The sequence below is a fragment of the Macrotis lagotis genome, chromosome 5 (assembly GCF_037893015.1).
Source record: "Macrotis lagotis isolate mMagLag1 chromosome 5, bilby.v1.9.chrom.fasta, whole genome shotgun sequence".
In the NCBI taxonomy this organism is placed as follows: Eukaryota; Metazoa; Chordata; class Mammalia; order Peramelemorphia; family Peramelidae; genus Macrotis; species Macrotis lagotis.
Window position 1 is genome coordinate 168,002,292 of NC_133662.1, and position 20,194 is coordinate 168,022,485.

At 33.3% G+C, this 20,194-nt stretch overlaps 1 protein-coding gene across 1 annotated transcript in view; it reads right to left on the reverse strand.

Moving 5' to 3' along the window:
* RGS17 (regulator of G protein signaling 17) overlaps positions 1–20,194 on the reverse strand; it is a 54,639-nt gene that overhangs the window by 8,180 nt on the left and 26,265 nt on the right. The window contains exons 2-3 of the mRNA XM_074190282.1: positions 6,237–6,326; positions 2,082–2,316 (exon numbers count right to left, since the gene is read on the reverse strand). Coding sequence (XP_074046383.1) covers positions 2,082–2,316; positions 6,237–6,326 — 325 coding nt within the window. The remainder of the gene's footprint in view (positions 1–2,081; positions 2,317–6,236; positions 6,327–20,194) is intronic.

Consider the following 20,194-nt stretch of genomic DNA (forward strand, 5'->3'; position numbering starts at 1 on the left):
TTTAGGGAAAAGAAATTAATAGAATCAGAGAATGTTACTACTGGAAGAGATTGTAGCGATCTAGTCTGTCTTATTTTAAAGATGAAAAAAATGAAGTCAGTAAAGCTGAAGTGATTTATCCAAAATCACAGATAGAAAACTGCTAAAAATTAGGTAAAGTTAACCACGGAGCAGACCAACTAGGTCCACTGAATTCTTTCCTGTCTAGGTAAGGCTTATGTTTAAAGAATCCTTTAAAAATTAGTTCTTTCAAAATCTTGGTTACTGTTTATAGCTATAATAGTTTGATCCTTCTTTCCTTCCTTTATCCATGTCTGCCTTCCTTCTTTCCTCCTTTTCTTTTTCCTTTTTTCATATTTTATAGGCCTCTTATTGCTATATTTCATTTTACTGGGTCTGAACTTCCAGTTCTTAATAGCCATAACTTGATCCCAGGATCTGTTCTGTTAATTTTCTATTTGTTGTAAATTCCTTTTTATTATTTTTAATCTGGTCTTTCCTTTAGGCAATTTTAGAAAGTGTTCATTTACTCTTGAAAGTAATTCTATTTAATTATTTAACTTGTTAGCAAATTTTTACTTAAAATTTTTTATCTTCTTTTCTTCTTAATCTATTTTATTATACAAGAAAAGACTATATAATATATCCAACTCAATTGATATTATAACAAAGATGAAAGGAAACCCTGAATCATATCAGCTTAAGTATTGTACCTATGAGAAGAAAGCCACATATATAATTAAAATTGTGCATATTTTCTATGTAATATTAAAAATGCAACACAAAAATTTAAACTGAAAGCTAAAGCTTCCTGATTGTCATCCTTCAATGGATTACTCAGCTGTTTTTTAAATTCTGTGTGCTTGAAGTCTTTAGTTATTGAAGCAGAGATGGATAAAATATTGAAGATTCTTCAGTCTAATACTCTCATTTTATAGATAAGGAATTTGAGGCCCTGAAAAGTTCAGCAATTTATCAATGGTCATGCAATTTGAAAGCCAAAACCAGAGCCCAATGTTCTGGATTCCTAGAAAGTGTTGTTTTTTTTTTTTAATATTACTAGCTCTAATTATACAATATTCCTTTTCAATAATGTCAGAAACCATAAATTTAAAACACAGAGTTATATCCTTAAATTAAAGTGCCATTCCACACTGTGTTTTGTAAATGACCTTGGATTTTCAAAGGCCAAAGCCTTTGAGCTTCCTGGCAAGCTTTACCAAGCAGGAGAGGCTTTGGACATTAGCCCAAGCAATTGACTCTTGTTGAGAAGACTAGCCTGCTATGTTTGGGGAGGCTCATCACTACAAGTCTAAATATTATATGATGCATTTTTTGGCCCCAGCCACTCATAAGCCTGCCTACCAAGGCATGGAAGCGTACTGAATTTCATCTTTGGAGAAGGGGACCAACACTACTATTGTGATCATAGGGTTTATTTTTTTGCCATATTAAAGTAATTCAACATCAACAAAAATGTTTTTTAAAAATATTTATGGATTATAGGTTAATGACTGACTACTTGCTAATTTAAAATTAGATCAAAATTTATTGCCCTCAGCAATACATGAGGCTCAGCATAAGGAACAAAGACTTTGTGCTAAACTAGGAGAGAGATCCGTTTTCTGAACAGAACTATCTGAAGCATAATTATAAAGTATTCTAAGCCTTTTTTTTTGTCTTTTCATTTTTTTCTGGATTCCTTTACTCCCTTTCAGATAATTTCCTACAATTCATCCTAGGTATATCCATTGAATTTGACCATCATGGGTTTAATCATCCCTTCTTCATTGAACCTTGCCTATCTCATATAAAGAGGAAAAGAGCCTTATTTATTTTTTTTCTCTCCTTCCTCCATTGCCTAGGGTAGAGTGATCTGCATGCAACTAATACTTAATAAAATGTCTATTTAATACAATGAAATGAATGGGTGATTTTTAAAGTCACAGTTACCTAACCCCAAGTGAAGCTCTCCAGCCTATCTGGGTTTGTATGTTCCTCACCCTCCACCTAATGAGAATCAGTCCCAGGTTAGATCTTGGTGACAAGAAGCTTTACTACACATTTTCTCAGATTTTTACCTCTTTGGGTGACAGTATAGAAATATAATCTTCATATATAAGCCTGGCTTTTTCTTCAACAACTTTCTTATTTTGTTCCTTTTTTAGGTCTTCACATGCAAGCCAGAAAAGTAGGTTCTCTTCACTATATTCTGTCCGCAGAAATTCTCTGAAGAGATTTCTTCCAGCTGGTGTCTTCATCATCTTATCAAAGTTTTGAGACCAGGACATAATTTCATCTGGGGTGGGGTTTTGGCTGTAGAAAAAGAAGAGGGCCATTACAATGGTGGGGGGGAAGAAAATGGATTTGTCAAATTAGGGCTCCCTGAGATTCCTGAAACAATTGCACAGGAGACCTAGCATGTACAGTCACTACAGGTTCTGAGTTGGCTTTGTGCCTTATTAGAATAGGCAGCCTAGGTAGTATGATTTAATACAACCATTAATTATTTGTTTTTTGCAAGGCAATGGGGTTAAGTGACTTGCCGAAAGTCACACAGCTAGGTAATTATTAACTGTCTGAGACGAGTTGAACTCATGTCCTCTTAACTCCAGGGCCAGTGCTCTATCCAGTGCACCACCTGGATGCCCCAACCATTAATTAGTAATAGTATTGTCATAGATATGTCTATATGTGCCCAGATACCTGGTAATTTTTTTTAAAGTTTTGCATTTTGGCTTTGCATTTTAATTTACTTATTGATAATGTTCTTTTAGTTTAGTTTTTTTTTTCAAGGCAAATGGGGTTAAGTGGCTTGCCCAAGGCCACACAGCTAGGTAATTATTAAGTGTCTGAGACCAGATTTGAACCCAGGTACTCCTGACTCCAGGGCTGGTGCTTTATCCACCACACCACCTAGCCGCCCCCTTTCAGTTTTAAAGTATGAATTGTTGTTTCATGTATATTACTCTTAGGTTTAGTTAAATTTTAGTTTCTTTAATAGGAATGAGGATTTGGGAAATGTTTGCCTTAAAGTGAATCAAAACAAAATCCCTTAGATCTGCACCACAATGAAATGTGCCATGCATATCTATGAGTATCATTTAAGGGACTCCAAGAAAACACCATCCTTCTCCCCACTCTCCTCCATATGCCCTACAACTGATGTTAGAAATGCTGCTGCTAAGAAATTCAAATCTTCAAACTCAACATGAACTTAGAAGACTGTTCCCTATGAAAATGAAATTACTCCATGGAGATTCAATACACCAACAAGTCACTCATATCTTAGAATAATGTAGCTTGTCAGGTCTTTTCCAAAATGACCATTTGTAGGTGGGTTTTAATGATGAGAAGAGAGAAAACTTAATGCCTAAGCTCTCCAGTTGTGTAAGGCAATACAAGGCTATTCTGATCAGCCTGGGATGAACTCTGTGAACCTTGGCCAAATCAGACCAGTTTCCAAATCGATAAAGTTATCTTTTCAGTTCTTTTTGCTCTAAAATGTATTCACAAATCTTTGGTTAAAGCTGTACCAAGGGTACAGACTAGGAAACAATTGTTCAAAAGAACACAGATTACTTATTTTGCGGTAGCTTGCCTCTTTTTTAAAAGTTATCTACACAGTATTTAGTGTTTCAATGTGATAAATAAAGAATTAAGAAATGTAGAAAACACAAGTAATTCAAGCATAAAATTGGAGAAAAATACTTAAAACATCACACCTGATTTCTTATCCACTTGTTCCTGAACTGATCTCACCAAAAAAATCATCAGGAATAGTTCAGCTAAGTTCTGACGTAGGGCTGTGTGTAGGAATTTTATATTAATTTTAGAAATCATGATGGGTTACAGAAAAGTTCAGAAGGGAGGAAGATTTTCTTCTTGCGTCTTTCCCCGGTGTTACTGACTGGCTATGCTGTCAGTACTTGATCAGCCAGTAAGGATTTGGAGGGTTGTTATAACATTATAGACCGGCCTGATGCTGACCTACATAGCTAAGCAGCAGTGGTACAGTTGGAGCATCCTACTCCTTTCCTTTCTCTTTAATAATTCATTTACAATAGAAAGTCTCAGATAGTAATATCAATGCATAAAATGTGTGCTGCTTGGTTAATATGGTACAAAAGTGTACACTACTCCCTTGCCACTGATTTATTTATGAGGTGGTTCTGATTTTGCTTCTGTCTTAGTCAAACACTCACAGGGGGGACAATCTGAAGTGTAAGGAAGCTCAATTTTTAACAAACAAAAAAGGCACACAGAGTCTTCAAAAAATTCTTTTTCAGTTAAAAAATCTTTTAAAAACTAATAATACAGATTTTAGGTATGGTAGAAATCAGCAGTCAACCACATTTAAAAACCAATTAAATTTTCTTCTCTTAGCTCATACGGATTTCAATTCTCTTTGCCCCAAGATAGAGTTTATCTTCTTATCAATGGTATTGTTCACAGGTTCTGCAATAAAAATACACAGTATAATTCTGTGATGTTTCTGTTCTTTAATTTATTTTTTCAAATATTCTTTTCAGATTATTTATAAAAGCACCATAATACAAGTTATTATTATTTGAATATGTATATTGGCTTTATGAAAGCTCTGAATACATTGACAGGCTGAGAAGACAAAAGGCGACTTTTTATATATAGAAATATATATATATATATATACATATATATATGGAAATATAATATAGAAATTCACCAACTTTATCAGAAGACTTGTTTGAGCAGCAAAGATCTATAAAAATCACTAGTTCTTATACCATTCTTTCACATGTTATCTTCTCTCTACAATTTTTCCTATGAATATTCTACAGAAAACCCACTTTTTTAAACTTGCAATTTAAAAGATTCTATAATAACTTGTATATATAATATTCTTTCCATTGTTTTAAATAATCTTGTTACTATTCTTTCATGCCTAAATTTTCTGTTTTACTCACATTAAAAGATTTACATGAGCAAGTACTATTATTAAAACCTCTCCATAAGGAGTAATAGAGATCATACCATTTATCATCATACAGAGAATTTATTTACATTGTAGTTTTCTTTTCCATTTGTGGATTTCAGTTTAGAGTTCTTGATTCATTTTAGACCTAACATTTTTGAAAAAGTATGATTTAGTGAATAGGCAACTGATTGTTGACATATTATGAAAATAGTCCTGGATTTCAAGTGAGAAGTCCTTGGTTTGAGTACCAGCTCTGCTGTATACTATCTCTGTGACTTTGGGAAGACCTAGGGCTCTGGTTCCTTCTCTGTAAAATGGGATTAATACTGACAGTACTGGTCTCACTGTGTTATAAAGAAGATTAAATGAGATAATGCATTTAAGCTACTTGGCAAATCATAAAATATTATATATAATGTACATCTATGTATATAGGTGTTTTATGTATCTATTGATACATTGGTGTTTTTCACAAGATATTTTTTAGTCTGTCTGACTTCATGACTCCATTTGGGGTTTTCTTGGCAAAGATATTGGAGTGATTTGCCATTTCCTTCTCCATCTCGTTTTATAGATAAGGAAAGTGAGGCAAATAGGATTAACAGACTTGCTGAGAGTCAAACAGTTAATGTGTGAGGCCAGATTCAAACTCAGGAAGAGGAGTCTTCCAGATCTGGTATTCTATCCATTATACTACCTTGCTGCTATCTATATACACTGATATATAACACATCTGTGTGTGTGTGTGTGTGTGTGTGTGTGTGTGTGTGTGTGTGTGTTTGTATGTGATTCTGATCCTTACACATAAATGCAAATATAAGAAGTCTAAGTCAGACTGATCTTTTTGTTCTTATTTGTAATGAAGACTAAAACATGAGAAACTGTTACAAATAAGAACACTAAAGGTGATCTTAGAAATGAGAAGTGATGAATTAGGGTCATTTTATGGATGATGCTGATAAACAGTCTTGCTTTTGTATGAATCAGAGAGATGGGGCTTTATAGGCTATGGAACTGGGTAACTTTCTAGCACTACTTATAACAATGCAATGACGTCAAGAAAAATATGATGAAAAAACCACATTGCAGGGGCAAAGCTTAGTTGAATACATTTATCTGTAATCCAAGCTATAAAGGTGTTTGGTGGATGATTCTGAAAACAGCAACAACAACAACAACAACAAAAAACCTGAAAAACTAAAAAAAAACCTTAGCAGTCCCTGAATACTGATGCCTTATAAACACAAGATATAATTATCAATATAGTATCCATACTTACCATTCTTCTACTGCCTGGATGCTCTCCATTTTTGTCGTATGTGTTGGTCTTCCTGCATTGTCACCTCTATCTTCATTCCTAACAGTGAGGCTGTAATGTAGCACAACACTTTATTTTGTCTAAAGAAAGTCAATTATTTTAAATAAATGAATGAGTTTATCAAAACAAAATTTCATGGGAAAATATATAGCAAAATAACTAACTATGGGGATATGCTAAAATGCTCAAAGCAGAAAAAAGATCTAAACACTTAAAAAATTATATATGTAATTAGATATATGCTTTTTTACAATCATTAGTGATATTGATAAATCACAAAAAGAATTTTAAAAATATTATTTGAATATAGTTATATCCTCTGACATCTTCCTTCTATAATAAGATTTTTCTTAAAATTTCCTGGAACAATTAGACAACTATTATTTCAATATTTTATATCTATCTTTAATGCACCAATACTTGATTACTTTTACTTTGTTACTGCCTGAATGGAAATCCACTTTTTTCATTTTAAGAAGCATAATCATTGCATTTCAGGTTCTTTTTATACTCAAAAAGGTTTTCATTTTTTCTCATCTATGTGAATCTAATATTATTTACCAATCATTCCTCCTCTCCAAACCATATCCTTACTTACTCTCCCATCCTATATTAAGCCCCAATTTCATCTTTGCCTGTCATCAGACTTTGACAATTCTTCCGCTGCAATAAAACCTTCAAATGCCCGTTATTTTTCATGTCCATGGTTAGTATCCTTTTCTCCTCTCTGTATCTGCTGCCCTGCTTGGTTATTTCAATTCCATTGAACAAGATGCCCTTCTGAAGGTTATGCTTCTTATATCTAATCTCATCACCAAACTGCTAACTCAGATCTTGACTAACAACACCTCCCCTCAGTCTCCTCTCTCTTCTGACTAGAGGACTGGGAGGTGGAGTGCTTAACTGCTCCCAAGAAATTCCTATATGGAAGGCAGAAACTGGAGTTAGGGGCTTGCTCTACTCTGCATCTGCTATATATATATATATATATATATATATATATATATATATATATATATATATATATATATATATATATATTTATATATATCAGTTTTCAGAAGAAATCAAGGTTAACAATAGGCATGTGGGAAAAAAATGTTCTAAATCATTACTGATTAGAGAAATACAAATTAAAATAACTGCGGTATCACTGAATACTATCAGATTGGCCTACATGGAAGAAAAGGAAAATCAGAAATATGAGTGGGAATGGGACTCTAACGAATAGTTGGTGGATATGTAAAACAGTCCAACCATTCTGGAAAGCAGTTTGGAACTATGGTCAAAGAGCTACAAAATGTACCTTTGACCCAGCAATGCCATTATTCAATCTGTATTCCAAAAAGATCAAATAAGAGGGAAAATGACCCATTGTACAAAAATATTTATAGTAGTTCTTTTCATAATGGCAAAGAATTAGAAATCGAGGGGATGCCCATCAATTGAGGAATAGCTAGACAAGTTGTGGTATATGATTATGATAGAATATTATTGTGCCATAAGAAATGATGAGCAGGATTGTTTCAGAAAAACCTTAGAAGAATTATATGAAGTGATGCAAAGTAAAATGAGTAGAAGCAGGAGAATCTTGTATACATAACAGCAATATTTTAAAAATGATCAGCTATGAGAGACTTAGTTACAGGGGCAGCTAGGTGGTGCAGTGGATAGAACACCAGCCCTGGAGTCAGGAATATCTGAGTTCAAATCCGGCCTCAGACACTTAATAATGACCTAGCTGTGTGGCCTTGGGCAAGCCACTTAACCCTGTTTGCCTTGCAAAAACCTAAAAAAAAGCTCTTCATAGGAAATTATATTAAAGTATTTTAGTTACCACTCATATTTATGCCAATTCAACTCTGATCAATTGCTTTGTGAATAACTGAGCATATAAAATTTATTAAATTGTTTCATAACACTATAATATAGTGGGAAGTGAAATGGGACTTCTAGTAAAAGGTCTGATATTTATCATTATTTCATATATGACTTGTCTGTGCCTCACTTTTGTCATCTATAAAATGTGGATAATACTTCTGTTTCTACCTTCCTCAGAGTATTGTGGAAAATGTGCCTTGCAAATCTTAAGGTGCTCTATGACTGTAAGTTATTTATTTTTCTATAATAGAAAGCCATGGACAAAAACCATAGTACAGCATGAGATACAGATGAATATACATATTGATAAAATCATGGGTCCATTACAATTTAGGCAATAATTGTTATGGAAAGACAGGATGAGACAGAAGATGCAGATTAGTCTTCAATACAGGAAGCCCTAGAACTGAGCTATGTGACGATGGGCACATCACCAAACTTTTTGGACCTTCACTTGTAAAATGGGTATCACCTAGAAAACTGATCTGACCTGTGATTGTGAATGACATACTGAATGAAAAAACACTAAGTTTTAGAGCACCACACAAATGCTAGTTATTATATGTTGTTTAAAAATAACAGGCAAAGGATGAACAGGATTGCAACATGAGTAAACTGTGTCAATAAGGAATCATTCTATAAATCATCACAGCATCAGCAAGGGAAACAATACCAATAATTCAACATCAAAATTCAAATACCATAAAATTCAAAAGGAATAACAATCTTGTTAAATCACAATGCTTACTAGAACATTTGTTTTAGCTCACATACATTTTTAAGGGACAAGAGAAGACTATTTTGACCAGGCTAGTTAGTACAGAAATATGAGGCGACTTTACTTCAGCTTTTGAAGTGGCTGGAGAAGAATGATTGCTTTCTTCACTTTGTGGCTAGAGAGTCCTCTAGAGAGGCAGCTGAATAATTGAGGTTCGAAGCCAGGATCAAAGAAAATGTTTCCAAAGGTTTTTGATGCCAAGTCACTCTGGGAATTATCTCTCCATAGCTCATCACATCATATCTTACAGTCTCAGCTGGATATAGGACTTTGTATGACAAGCCTCAGAGCTTCAATTATAGTCCCAGGAGTCCACCTTCACTCAGCTCTGGAGTCCTTGGCAAAGAACCATCCTTATGGCAAAAATGAACGAAAAGTAGCATCCAAGTTATATTTCTATAAAAGCGATCTGTTAAGACAGTAGCACAGACTCCTGATGCAGAACATAAAATAACATGCCAAGAGTTAAGAAATGTCTTGTTTGACACTTTCAGCTTGACTGATTTTTTGATTCTAATGAGGTGTGATGATGAGAATTCAGACATGGTTATTGTCATCTTGGACTGGAAAATTGTTTCATCCTCTCCTTTTGTGGGTTCTGCCCCTTCAAAATTCACTTTGAGGTATTATTTGTAGTTGTTTAGAAGAGAATCTAGGAGACCCAGGCAAGTCCCTTGTCTTTTCTCTGCCATCTTAGTTTGGCAATGCTATTGTTGAAAAATTCTTTGATTTTAACAGAGGGTGCCCCAAATGAAGAAGGATGATAATGTTTTTGTTGTAAATAACTGCTAAAGGCTGTGATTGTTACAAAAAGAATATAGATAGAATTTACAGCTCTTTGAGTCATTTTAAGAAACAATTTGCCTTATTAAACCTTTTTTTAAATGATCTTTCAAAATCAGTTTGGTTTATTCCCTGATATGAACAGGCAATGTTTAGAGGAAGGATTCTAAGCTGTCAGCAGACATATGAGAAAAGTGTACCAAATCACTAGTAATTAGAGAAATGAAAATTAAGGTGACTCTGAGCTTCCACTTCATGGTTATCAGACTCACAAAGGCGGAAAAAAAGCCATAATTACAAATGTTGCAGAAACTGTGGAAAATCTGGCACACATATGACACTGATGGAGCCATGGATTAGTTTAGCCCTTCTAGAAAATAACTTGAAACTGTGCCTCCAAATTCACTACATGTGTAAATATTGACCCAGTCAATATTTATAAAATGCTTATATCCTAAGGAGATAAACAAAAGAGGAAAGATCTAATTCAAAATTAATTATAGCAACTCTTTTTTTTATGGTAGCAAGGAAGTGAAAAACTAAAGACAAATCTATCTCGAGGAACTGCAAAAGAAATCATGGCATATAAATAAAATGGAATAGTACTGTGCCATAAGAATGATGAAATGAAAAGTTACAGAGAGAATAGCAAGACATGTATGTACTGATGCAGAGTGAAATGAACAGAACCAAAGGAACAATTTATTTAGTAATATAAAAAAAAACAACTGAAAACTTGAGAATTCTGATCAGTGCAAAGACCTCCTTTGATTCTAGAGTGGTAATGATGAAGTATACTGCCAATCTCTTGACAACGAAGTGACAAACTTAAGATGTAGCATAAGACATTTATTTTCAGATATAGTTGTATTTGTTGGGGGAAATAAAATCAATATGGTTTGATCAGAGACTTATTAGTTTTTCCACAGAAAAAAAATTTATTGGTTATGGCCAAGTAGCTTTGCATGTGTCATACTATTTACAGTTTTAGAAATATCTACCCAGACCACCAGATTAGTCGATAATATTTTTTCAGACAAAAATATGATGTTTCATGAACCTTCTCATGTATAAAATGATATGATAATCATTTTCTGGAATAATATGAATTTCCAATTAATTCACATTCCCACTAATATCAGGTAATTCATTTTATTGGGATGTGAATAGCTTAAATTTCTAAAGAAATTTCTCTGTAGGTTTTTCTTTAAATATGCAATTCTACCAGGGTCATATAACCTGGAAATAGGCATGCCTAAGATGATGGGGAAGGGTTCAGAAGATGCTATCCTTCATTGCCTATAATACCTTACATTTTAATCAAGGGGACACCCCAAGGCACACTTGCAATAAAAATGCAAACATATGAATAACCTCCTGAAAGCATTCAGAGTTGTATTGCCTTGCCACAAAAATCTCAACTGGCTCTCTTGCTCTGACATCCTAGTTAACTCTGAAAAATAAGAATCAGTTAGAAATGCTGATTTATAAGTTAGGATTTTATCTGTTTTTATAAGCAGGTTATAGACTACCTCAATCTAGGAGGGATGATGATCTTATTTTGATTTTTTGGAGGCTATAGTGGTTGTATAACTGTCCCATAAACCAGTCAACCTGTCTTCTTAGATTTTAGATACAAGTTCTAAACTTGAATCCTCTGTAGGATCCTCTGTAGTTAATCTGCCAGAAGGGAGCACTCTGAAAATAACATCTCTAACCTATTTCATATATATATATATATATATATATATATATATATATATATATATATATATATATATATATATATATATATATACATATATATATTTAAGCAACCTGTATGTTAGAGAGATTCATAGTTTCACATATAATCTTCTTTTTTCAAATCTATTTTACTTATGGAAATGTTCTGTTTGTATTCATTAAATTCATAATAAAAATTAACAAATAAAATAATCTGTCCAAGGAATTAGATTGGATCAGTTTATGATGGAACCTTCTATTGTAGTGGCATAATCCATGCCACCCCATGGTATATGGCCCAAGGCATCAGCATTCAATATTGCTGCTGCTGGTTTGTGAACAATTGTGAATTCAGAAACACTAAGGAAAAGACTACAGTGCTGCTTATGTGGTGATATCACAAATAACCAAAAACCAACAACTAAGATTTATATAGCATTTTAAAGATTGACTAGTTTTTCCCCCAAATCTGTCATTTTATCTGAGCCTCAGAACTTGTAAGGTAGATACCACAGGTATTGTTAACCCCATTTTGCAAGTGAGTAAACTGAGGCTTAGAGGAGTTAAGTAACTAGCCAATGGTAACTCAGCTAATAGAAGCTGGGAAGGGGCTTAGTATAAATTATAAAGGCATTGTCCTAGAGGTAGTTATGGAAATTCTTGATTCCTACAATAATATGAGAGGTTCCTTTATCAATTTGTATGTACTTTTGTTCTGAATTGCTGAATGTAAGCAACTGATGCCTAAGTACAGATATTTTTAATCTTTTTTTGTCACAGTCCCCCTTTAGCAAAAGTCTATGTACCATGAATCTTTTTTTTTTGAAGGAAATGCTGAATTTTAATTAGATTCATGTATTTTTTCTTTTTTTTTTTACTTATTCAAATTCACAGCCTCCCTTGTCATCATGGACTTCAGGTTAAGGCCCCCATCTTAGTGTCATCTGACATTCTGTGGCCAAATCTGGTTCTTTTCGGATATTCTAATGTACTGGTACAGATTCTGAAGTCAATAACTAATAGCAATAACAATGGTATTATGCAAAGTGTCTTCATACTGACTCTTCCAATACTATGGAATCCTTAATTCTAGTAGGCATTAAAATTACTTTTTGGAAAATAATTATGATAAAAATTCTATAATCCCAGGAAATCTTGGGGGTGGGCACACTATGAACTACATATCTCTCTTTTCTTCAATGTCATAAATATCAGCAGTCATAATCCAGTTTTCTTAAAACAATGATGCTAAAATATTTAATTTCATTTTTTAAAAACAGATAATTGAAGTATCACAAGGATATAATGCCTGAAAATATTTTTTTAGCCAATTCATCTCTAGTTGTCTCTGATACAACTCATATTTGTATAGAACTCAGTAATTGAAAAAGTCTTTCCCCCATTTATTAATTATTTTAGCATTTTTTAAAAAAGAATTGAGTTCTGAATTATCTCTTCTTTCATCTTCCCTCATCCACTGAGAATCAAAAAATGTGATATTATGTCATTTTCCATATTAACCAAGTTGCAAAAAAAGAAAAGTGAAGTAAGAAATTATGCTTTAATCTGCACTGTGATTCCATCAGATAGATATCTCTCTGAAGATAGATAGCATTATTTATTACAAGACCTTTGGAATTGCCTCAGTCCATTTTCTTGTTCAGAAAAGTTAAGTCATTCTCAGTAGGTCATTGCATACACTATGTACAATGTTTTCTTGGTTCTGTTCACTTCCCATTGCATCAGTCTTCCCAGTTTTTCTGAAACCTTCCTGCTCATCACTTCTTTTTTTTTTTTTAAGGTTTTTGCAAGGCAAATGGGGTTAAGTGGCTTGCCCAAGGCCACACAGCTAGGTAATTATTAAATGTTTGAGACCGGATTTGAACCCAGGTACTCCTGACTCTAGGGCCAGTGCTTTATCCACTGCACCACCTAGCCACCCCTGCTCATTGCTTCTTAAAGCACAATCATATTCCATCACAATCATATACCACTTGCTTGGCTAGCCATTCTTCAATTGATGGGTATTGCCTTAATTTCTAATTCTTTGCACTGCAAAAAAAGAACTACTATACATATTTTTGTACAAATGGATTCTTTCTCCTTTTCCATGAACTCCTTAAACACTTTGGTAGTGCGACTTCTAAATCAGAGTATGAACAATTTTACAACTTTTTGGGCATAGTTCCAAATTGCTCTCCATCAAGGCTGGATTAACTGTTAACTAATGTAATAATAATTGATGTCCCAATTTTTCCACATCCCCTCCAGTATTTGTGAATTTCCTTTTCTGTTATGTTAGCCAGTCTGATAAGTGTAAGATGATATCTCAGTTGTTTTCATTTGTTTTTCTTTAATCAGTAGTGATTTAGAACATCCTATATGACTGTGGATAGCTTTTATTTCTTATTCTGAAAACTTACTGTTCATATTCTATAAACATTTATCAATGGGAATAACTCTTATTTTCATAAATTTGACTTGGTTCTCAATGTATTTAAGAAATCAGGACTTAAAAAAGGGTATTTTAAATTTTTATTATTTTTTTGAACAATATGGATTAAGTGACTTTCCTAGGTCAAACAAAAGTGTCAAATATCTGAGATCATATTTAAACTCAGCTTCTTCTTCTCATTCCAGGATCAATATTCCATCCATTGCACCACTTAGCTGTCTCCCCCCACCTTTTTATGGTTTAGTTTTTATTTTATAATCATAAACTTAACTCTGGTGTCTAGTAAGACTTGTGGGAAAAAAAGGAAATGAAATCCAAAGAGAATTGTAGCAAGTGAGAACACAAGGATTATAGGGTATAAAAGCAAATGAGGTTCCCACAGTTTCCTGCTTTCTTTCTAATCTTGACTTCATTGAATTTATTTATGCTAACCGTTTTTTAATTTAAATGAATGAAAATTATCCATTTTATTTCCCTTATTTCTCTAGCTCTTGTTTGCACATATTTTTCTCTCATCCATAAATTTGACATGTAAAATTTTCCACACTCTTTCAATTTGATTATGATATTATACTTATAGTCTAAATCATGTAACCTTTTTTTAAAATGTTATTTTGGTATACAGTGTAAGAGGCTGGTTGGTAGCTAGTTTCTGCTGAATTGCTTTCCAGTTCTCCTATAATTTTTTTAAATAGAATTTTTGTCCTAAAAATTTGCGACTTTGAGTTTATCAAACTATTTTTTTTGCAAGGCAATGGGGTTAAGTGACTTCCCCAAGGTCACACAGCAAGATAATTATTATGTCCGAGGCTGGATTAGAACTCAGGTCCTCCTGACTCCAGGATTGGTGCTCTATCCACTACGTCACCGATCTGTCCCCAAACACTAAATTTTTATGATCATTTACTATTTTGTATTGTTACCTAATCTATTCCACTGATCCACTCTATTTCTTAGCCAATATCATATAGTTTTTAATGATTATCATTCTGAAATACAGTTTGACATCTGGTACTGCTAAGCCATTTTCCTTCACATTTTTTCCTTAATTCTCTTGATATTTTTGACCTTTTGTTCTTCCAGATGAATTTTGTTATTTTTTTTCTTATTGCTGTTGTTCAGTCCTTTCAGTCAAGTCCAACTCTTCAATCCCATTTGGGATTTTCTTGGCAAAGATCCCAACATGGTTTGCCATTCCCTCTCAAGCTCATTTGACAGATCAAGAAACTAAGGGAAACAGGGTTAAGTGACTTGCCCAGGATCACATAACTATGACATGTTTGAGGGCAAATTTGAACTTGGATCTTTCTGATACCAGTTCCAGTGCTCTATTCACTATGCCATTTACCTGCCCTTATTTTTTCTAGCTCTATAAAATAAGTTTTTGGCAATTTGATTGCTATGGCATTAAATAAATAAATTTAAGTAGAACTGTCATTTTTTATTTTGTTGGCTTAGCTTACCTATAATTATATGGAGTGAGTCATCAGTGATAACACTGAGGTTGTAAATCTGGAGACTGGAAGAATGGCTGTGTCATTGAGAGTAACAGGGAAGACAGGAAGAGGATAAGATTTTAAGGGAAAGATATGAGTTCTGTTCTACATATACTATGTTTAAGATGTTTAGAGGACATCCACCTTAAGATGTTTAATAAGCAGTTGCTGATTTGAGACTATAGGTCTGGAGTAAGGTTAGGGATGGATAGATAAATTTGATAATCATATCATACTATATCACATCAATATAATCATGTTGATAATCATATTATCAAGATAATATGGGAGATAATGCTGAGTGAAAAGAGGAGGTCCAGGACAGATCCCATGGTAAGTCAGAATAGATATAACTTTTATGTATGTGTGTGTGTGTGTGCATTTATTTTTTCTTATGTTTTGGTGTTTTTGCCTTAAAATAATATGAAAAGTCATTTGATTCTATAATTGCTGTCTTTATCTAGATAATTCTTATCTGTTAACTAAATAATGTCTGTGTATAAAATTAATTTTGTCTAAAAAGTATGACATTTGGTGCCAGTGTCTTCTGATATATTTTCCTTTAAAAATAGTGCTTGATGATAGAAAGTTTCATGCTTTTAAGTAGTCTACATATTTTGTCATTTTCATCTATTAATCTCAAATATTACTTTCACAGTTGATTTTAATAAGTTTGTTGGTTTCCTTCTGAAAGTATTTGATTCATATATTCTTTCAAAGTGCACCTTTTTGAAAATATGTTCTTTATTATCTTCAATCAATAAGTAGGACTTTTTGTAAAGTACCACAGTCAAAGCAGGGATTATTTTGTACAAAATTACCTACAGATATTGTGGCACATGCATTTCCTATCTTCTGCTGAGCATGCTGGCAAGAATTCTCAGTCTATATAGGGATGTTGATTTTACAGTGGTGTGAGAATTATGCAGAATAATCAATAATTTAATATGGTTTTACTTGGTGAAAACAGTGTCTGTGTGTGTGTGTGTGTGTGTGTGTGCGCTTCTATTGGCTTACTCCAAACATCTGACTTTGAACAAATGAAACAAATTCCCTCACCTTCAATGGATTCTTTGTCAGCTTGGTATTGAATCCCACACCATATATGTTTTGCTTTGCTCACCTTTTTTTGTATTTTAAATTCTGTGTTCATAAAAATGGGCATTATTGCAAAGAAACATAAAGTTATTTTTTAAAGAACACACCTCAATGACTATTAGAGAAGTTGTACTGACTGCTGGTGTAAAGAAACCAGGAGTCTCAAACCCACCAGGATCAATTGAATTGATGTGCAAAGGGAATCAGATTAAAAAAAATGAAAAATTATTCTAAGAACTGACAAACTACTGTTGTAAAATAGCCTAATTCATCCCCAGTAATTCAGAGGAATATGGAAGCTGAAGGGATTGTTATTGATTCCTCTTCTGTATAGCACAAGCTCTTTGAAGTTGAAAAAACATGAGAAGATGAGTAGAAAAACATAGCGGCTAGTCTTTGTCATGAAGAAAAAACAGATTTGCCAGTGACTAGAATATATATATAAAGATTTTTGTATGGAAGATTGGAAAAAGGTAATTTTTACTAAGGAAAAGAGACTTTCTCATTTAAGGTTACTCTAGAATTATCATAAAAGCATCAGGTAAATCTATAAGATCTGGGTATCTCTAACATACTTTGAAACATTCATCAAAAGAAATAATTATTAGAGGGTTAAAATAATTCATTAGGTCTGGATATCTTGTCTCCATTGAAGGAATATAAACTCTGATAACAATAATAATAATATTAAAATAAGAATATAATAATAGTTATAATTTAATGTTTTTAGTTTGCAAAGTGCTTTACATAACTTATCTCCATTGGTTCTCTAAACAATCCTGTGATTAACCCCAGTTTACAGATGTGGAAACTGAAACAGAGAGAGGCTAATTCACTTGGTCAGGGTTTCACAACTGGTTGGTTGGTTGTCCTTTGTTCCTGAAGAGAACCAAAATGACATCAGTATGTTATAGTCAAGTCATAGTGTGACTGACTGTGACTGATCAGATCAATACAAGCTCAGAATGCTCCACCATAGGTAGGGCAAAAATAGATCATGCAAACATTTGGGATAGATTTTCCTAAAATTGTGCATCGTACATTTCTTTTGAATTACTTCAATTCTGCTTATTCATAGAGCCCAGCACCTTCTCTGACGAGGGTATGCCATGCTAGCCAGTCCTATGTGTGAGGAATCACACAACTGATTCCAAAGTTTGATCATGAGAGTGTCCTTGCATTGCTTTTTCTGACCCTGCTGTAAGCTCTGTCTCTGTCTGAGTTTTCCATAAAATAGTCTTTTGGCATTCGAATAATGTGGCCAGTCCAGGAGTTGCCTTATATTAACATTTGAATGCTTGGCTGTTTAGTTCAAGAAAGGACTTTGATGTCTGGTATCTTCCCAAGATTCAATTTTCTGGCATGGCACTGGTAGACTGTCCAAGTTTCACGGGCTTACAGCAATGAGGTCAACACAATGGCTCTGTTGGTTTGATAGAGGTAAATACTTTTTTGCTCCCACATTCCAAAATACTGAGCTAAGTATGGCATCACATGTGTCAACTTCATTATCAATGTATACCTCTCTGAAAAGCACATTGCCAAGGTAAGTGAACTTATACATAGTATTCAAAACTCCATTTGCTGTAACTAATGGTTCTACAAAATAATGGTATGGTGCTGGCTGATGGAGCACCTGTGTTTTCTTGGTATTGACTGTTAGATCAAGATCATAATTAGTACAAACAGCAAAGAATTAATCAATATTCTGTTATATCTCAGCTTCAGAGGCTACATTGGGTGTACAGTAATCTGTAAACAAAAATTCATGTACCAACCTTTCCTCTACAACTAAGAAGCATCTAAGAAAGAATTTGAACTCATGTATTCCTGACTCCAAATCTATTACTCTATCATTTAGGTGCAAGAGACATTGGATTGATATGTTGAGAAGCAGAATTCTAAAATTATAGAAAATTCCCAAACTGACAAGGAACATGGCAACATGACATTTTACCATTATATGCATCAAAACCCCAAGACATTTATTCAAGAGATGGTGATAAATATGCTTCAATGGTCTTGAAACTCATTTGCTTTAATCTTTATTGAAAAATATAGGACTGAAAAATTAGATTGTTCATTAAAGGTACTCAGCATCCCATGGGAAATGTGGTTTCATGATGAAGAACTAAAGAATAAATGTCAAAATCATTTGAATTCAATGCCAAATGGTATAAAACTAGTGACTGCAGTATAACACATGTAAAATGTTTTTTTAAAATTTAAAAATTTGCAAGATTTATAAATTTATTTTACTTTGTGCCAGGTGATTTTTATTCTACTTTAGAAAACACTCATATTATACTTTGATATTCCTAGATAGAGCTTTGTCTTTGACCATTATATATGCTAAATTTGGTTTGGTCAAGAGATATTTTTGAAAAACTTCTTTGTAAACTCTCCTTTTAAAGTTATTCTAAAACATAGTATCTAAAAAATGTACAAACCGTCAATTTTGGGACATGTGCTACAATTCTGCTATATATGCAGTAGTAGTCTTTTTTCTGAGTGAAAAATTTAAAGCTTTGAACAGTACTAAGAAATGTACTTAAATTTTAATTTTTCTTCTACTTTTTTCTTCCCTCCCATTCCCTTTCCAATGCAGATATAATTAGCTGATTTATCACTATTATTATTGTTATCGTTGTTATTATTATTATTATTATTATTAGCTGCCTGGCTCAGCATCACCCTGTCAGTATATGTCAGAGGTGGAATTTGAATTCTAGCCTTCCTGATGGTAATCAGTTCCATGAAACAAATAGTGCTTTTAAAAATTCCATTAATTCCTCAAATGTTTCAGTTTGAAATGAAACAGAGGCAGTGAATGACCATATGGAAAGTGTTCCCACATAATAAATGATCCCCAAAATTTTCAGGAGCACAGTGTGCTTCTCTCTTAGGGTTTTTAACCTCCTACCAACTTGCCCAGGATAGAAAGAAATTCTTATATAGGAATCCCAAGAATTGGCCTGACCAATTTCAAACTCCCTAAAGAGTTCCTAAAAAGTCTCCCAGGCAAAAGTTATATTCAGTTGTTTACTGGAATACTTCAGTAAGGACTGGTTGTCTATTTTTAACACTATTCCATCCTCTTTATTAGAATGATTAATGTGACTAGGATCATTTGCAATCAAGGGATGAGTAGATAGATATTCATCACAGCTCTATTCATATAAAAACTCTGGAAATTAATTTACTATAGAAATTCAAAAGGTACAGAGGAATTCCCTATCTCTACTGGCCCCTAAGATTAACATAGCTATAGCAATGGCATCTCACATATATGGTAATTTTTTTATAGCTAGGATAATTTCTTCTCTCAAATTTTAGAGCATTTAGCATAATATTGGATACAGAAGTAAAAGCCCAATATGTATTTACTGAGTGAATTATAGCTCAATCTTTGGCCAAGAAAACACATGAGTAGCCTCAAAGATATTGGCTAAATATGTGCCAGTTGGAGTTCTAAGGGGAATCTGAAATTAATTCTTTTATTTTTATTTTTAGTTTTTTGGTTTTTGTAAGGCACTGAAGTTAAGACACTGAGGTTAAGATTTGCCCAAGGTCATATAGCTAGTTAAATATCAAGTGCCCGAGGTCAGATTTGAACTCCTGACTCCAGGGCCAGTGCTGCACCACTTCATTATCCTTGAAATAAATTCTTATTTAAAAAAAATAATTTTCATTACCTTTTAGC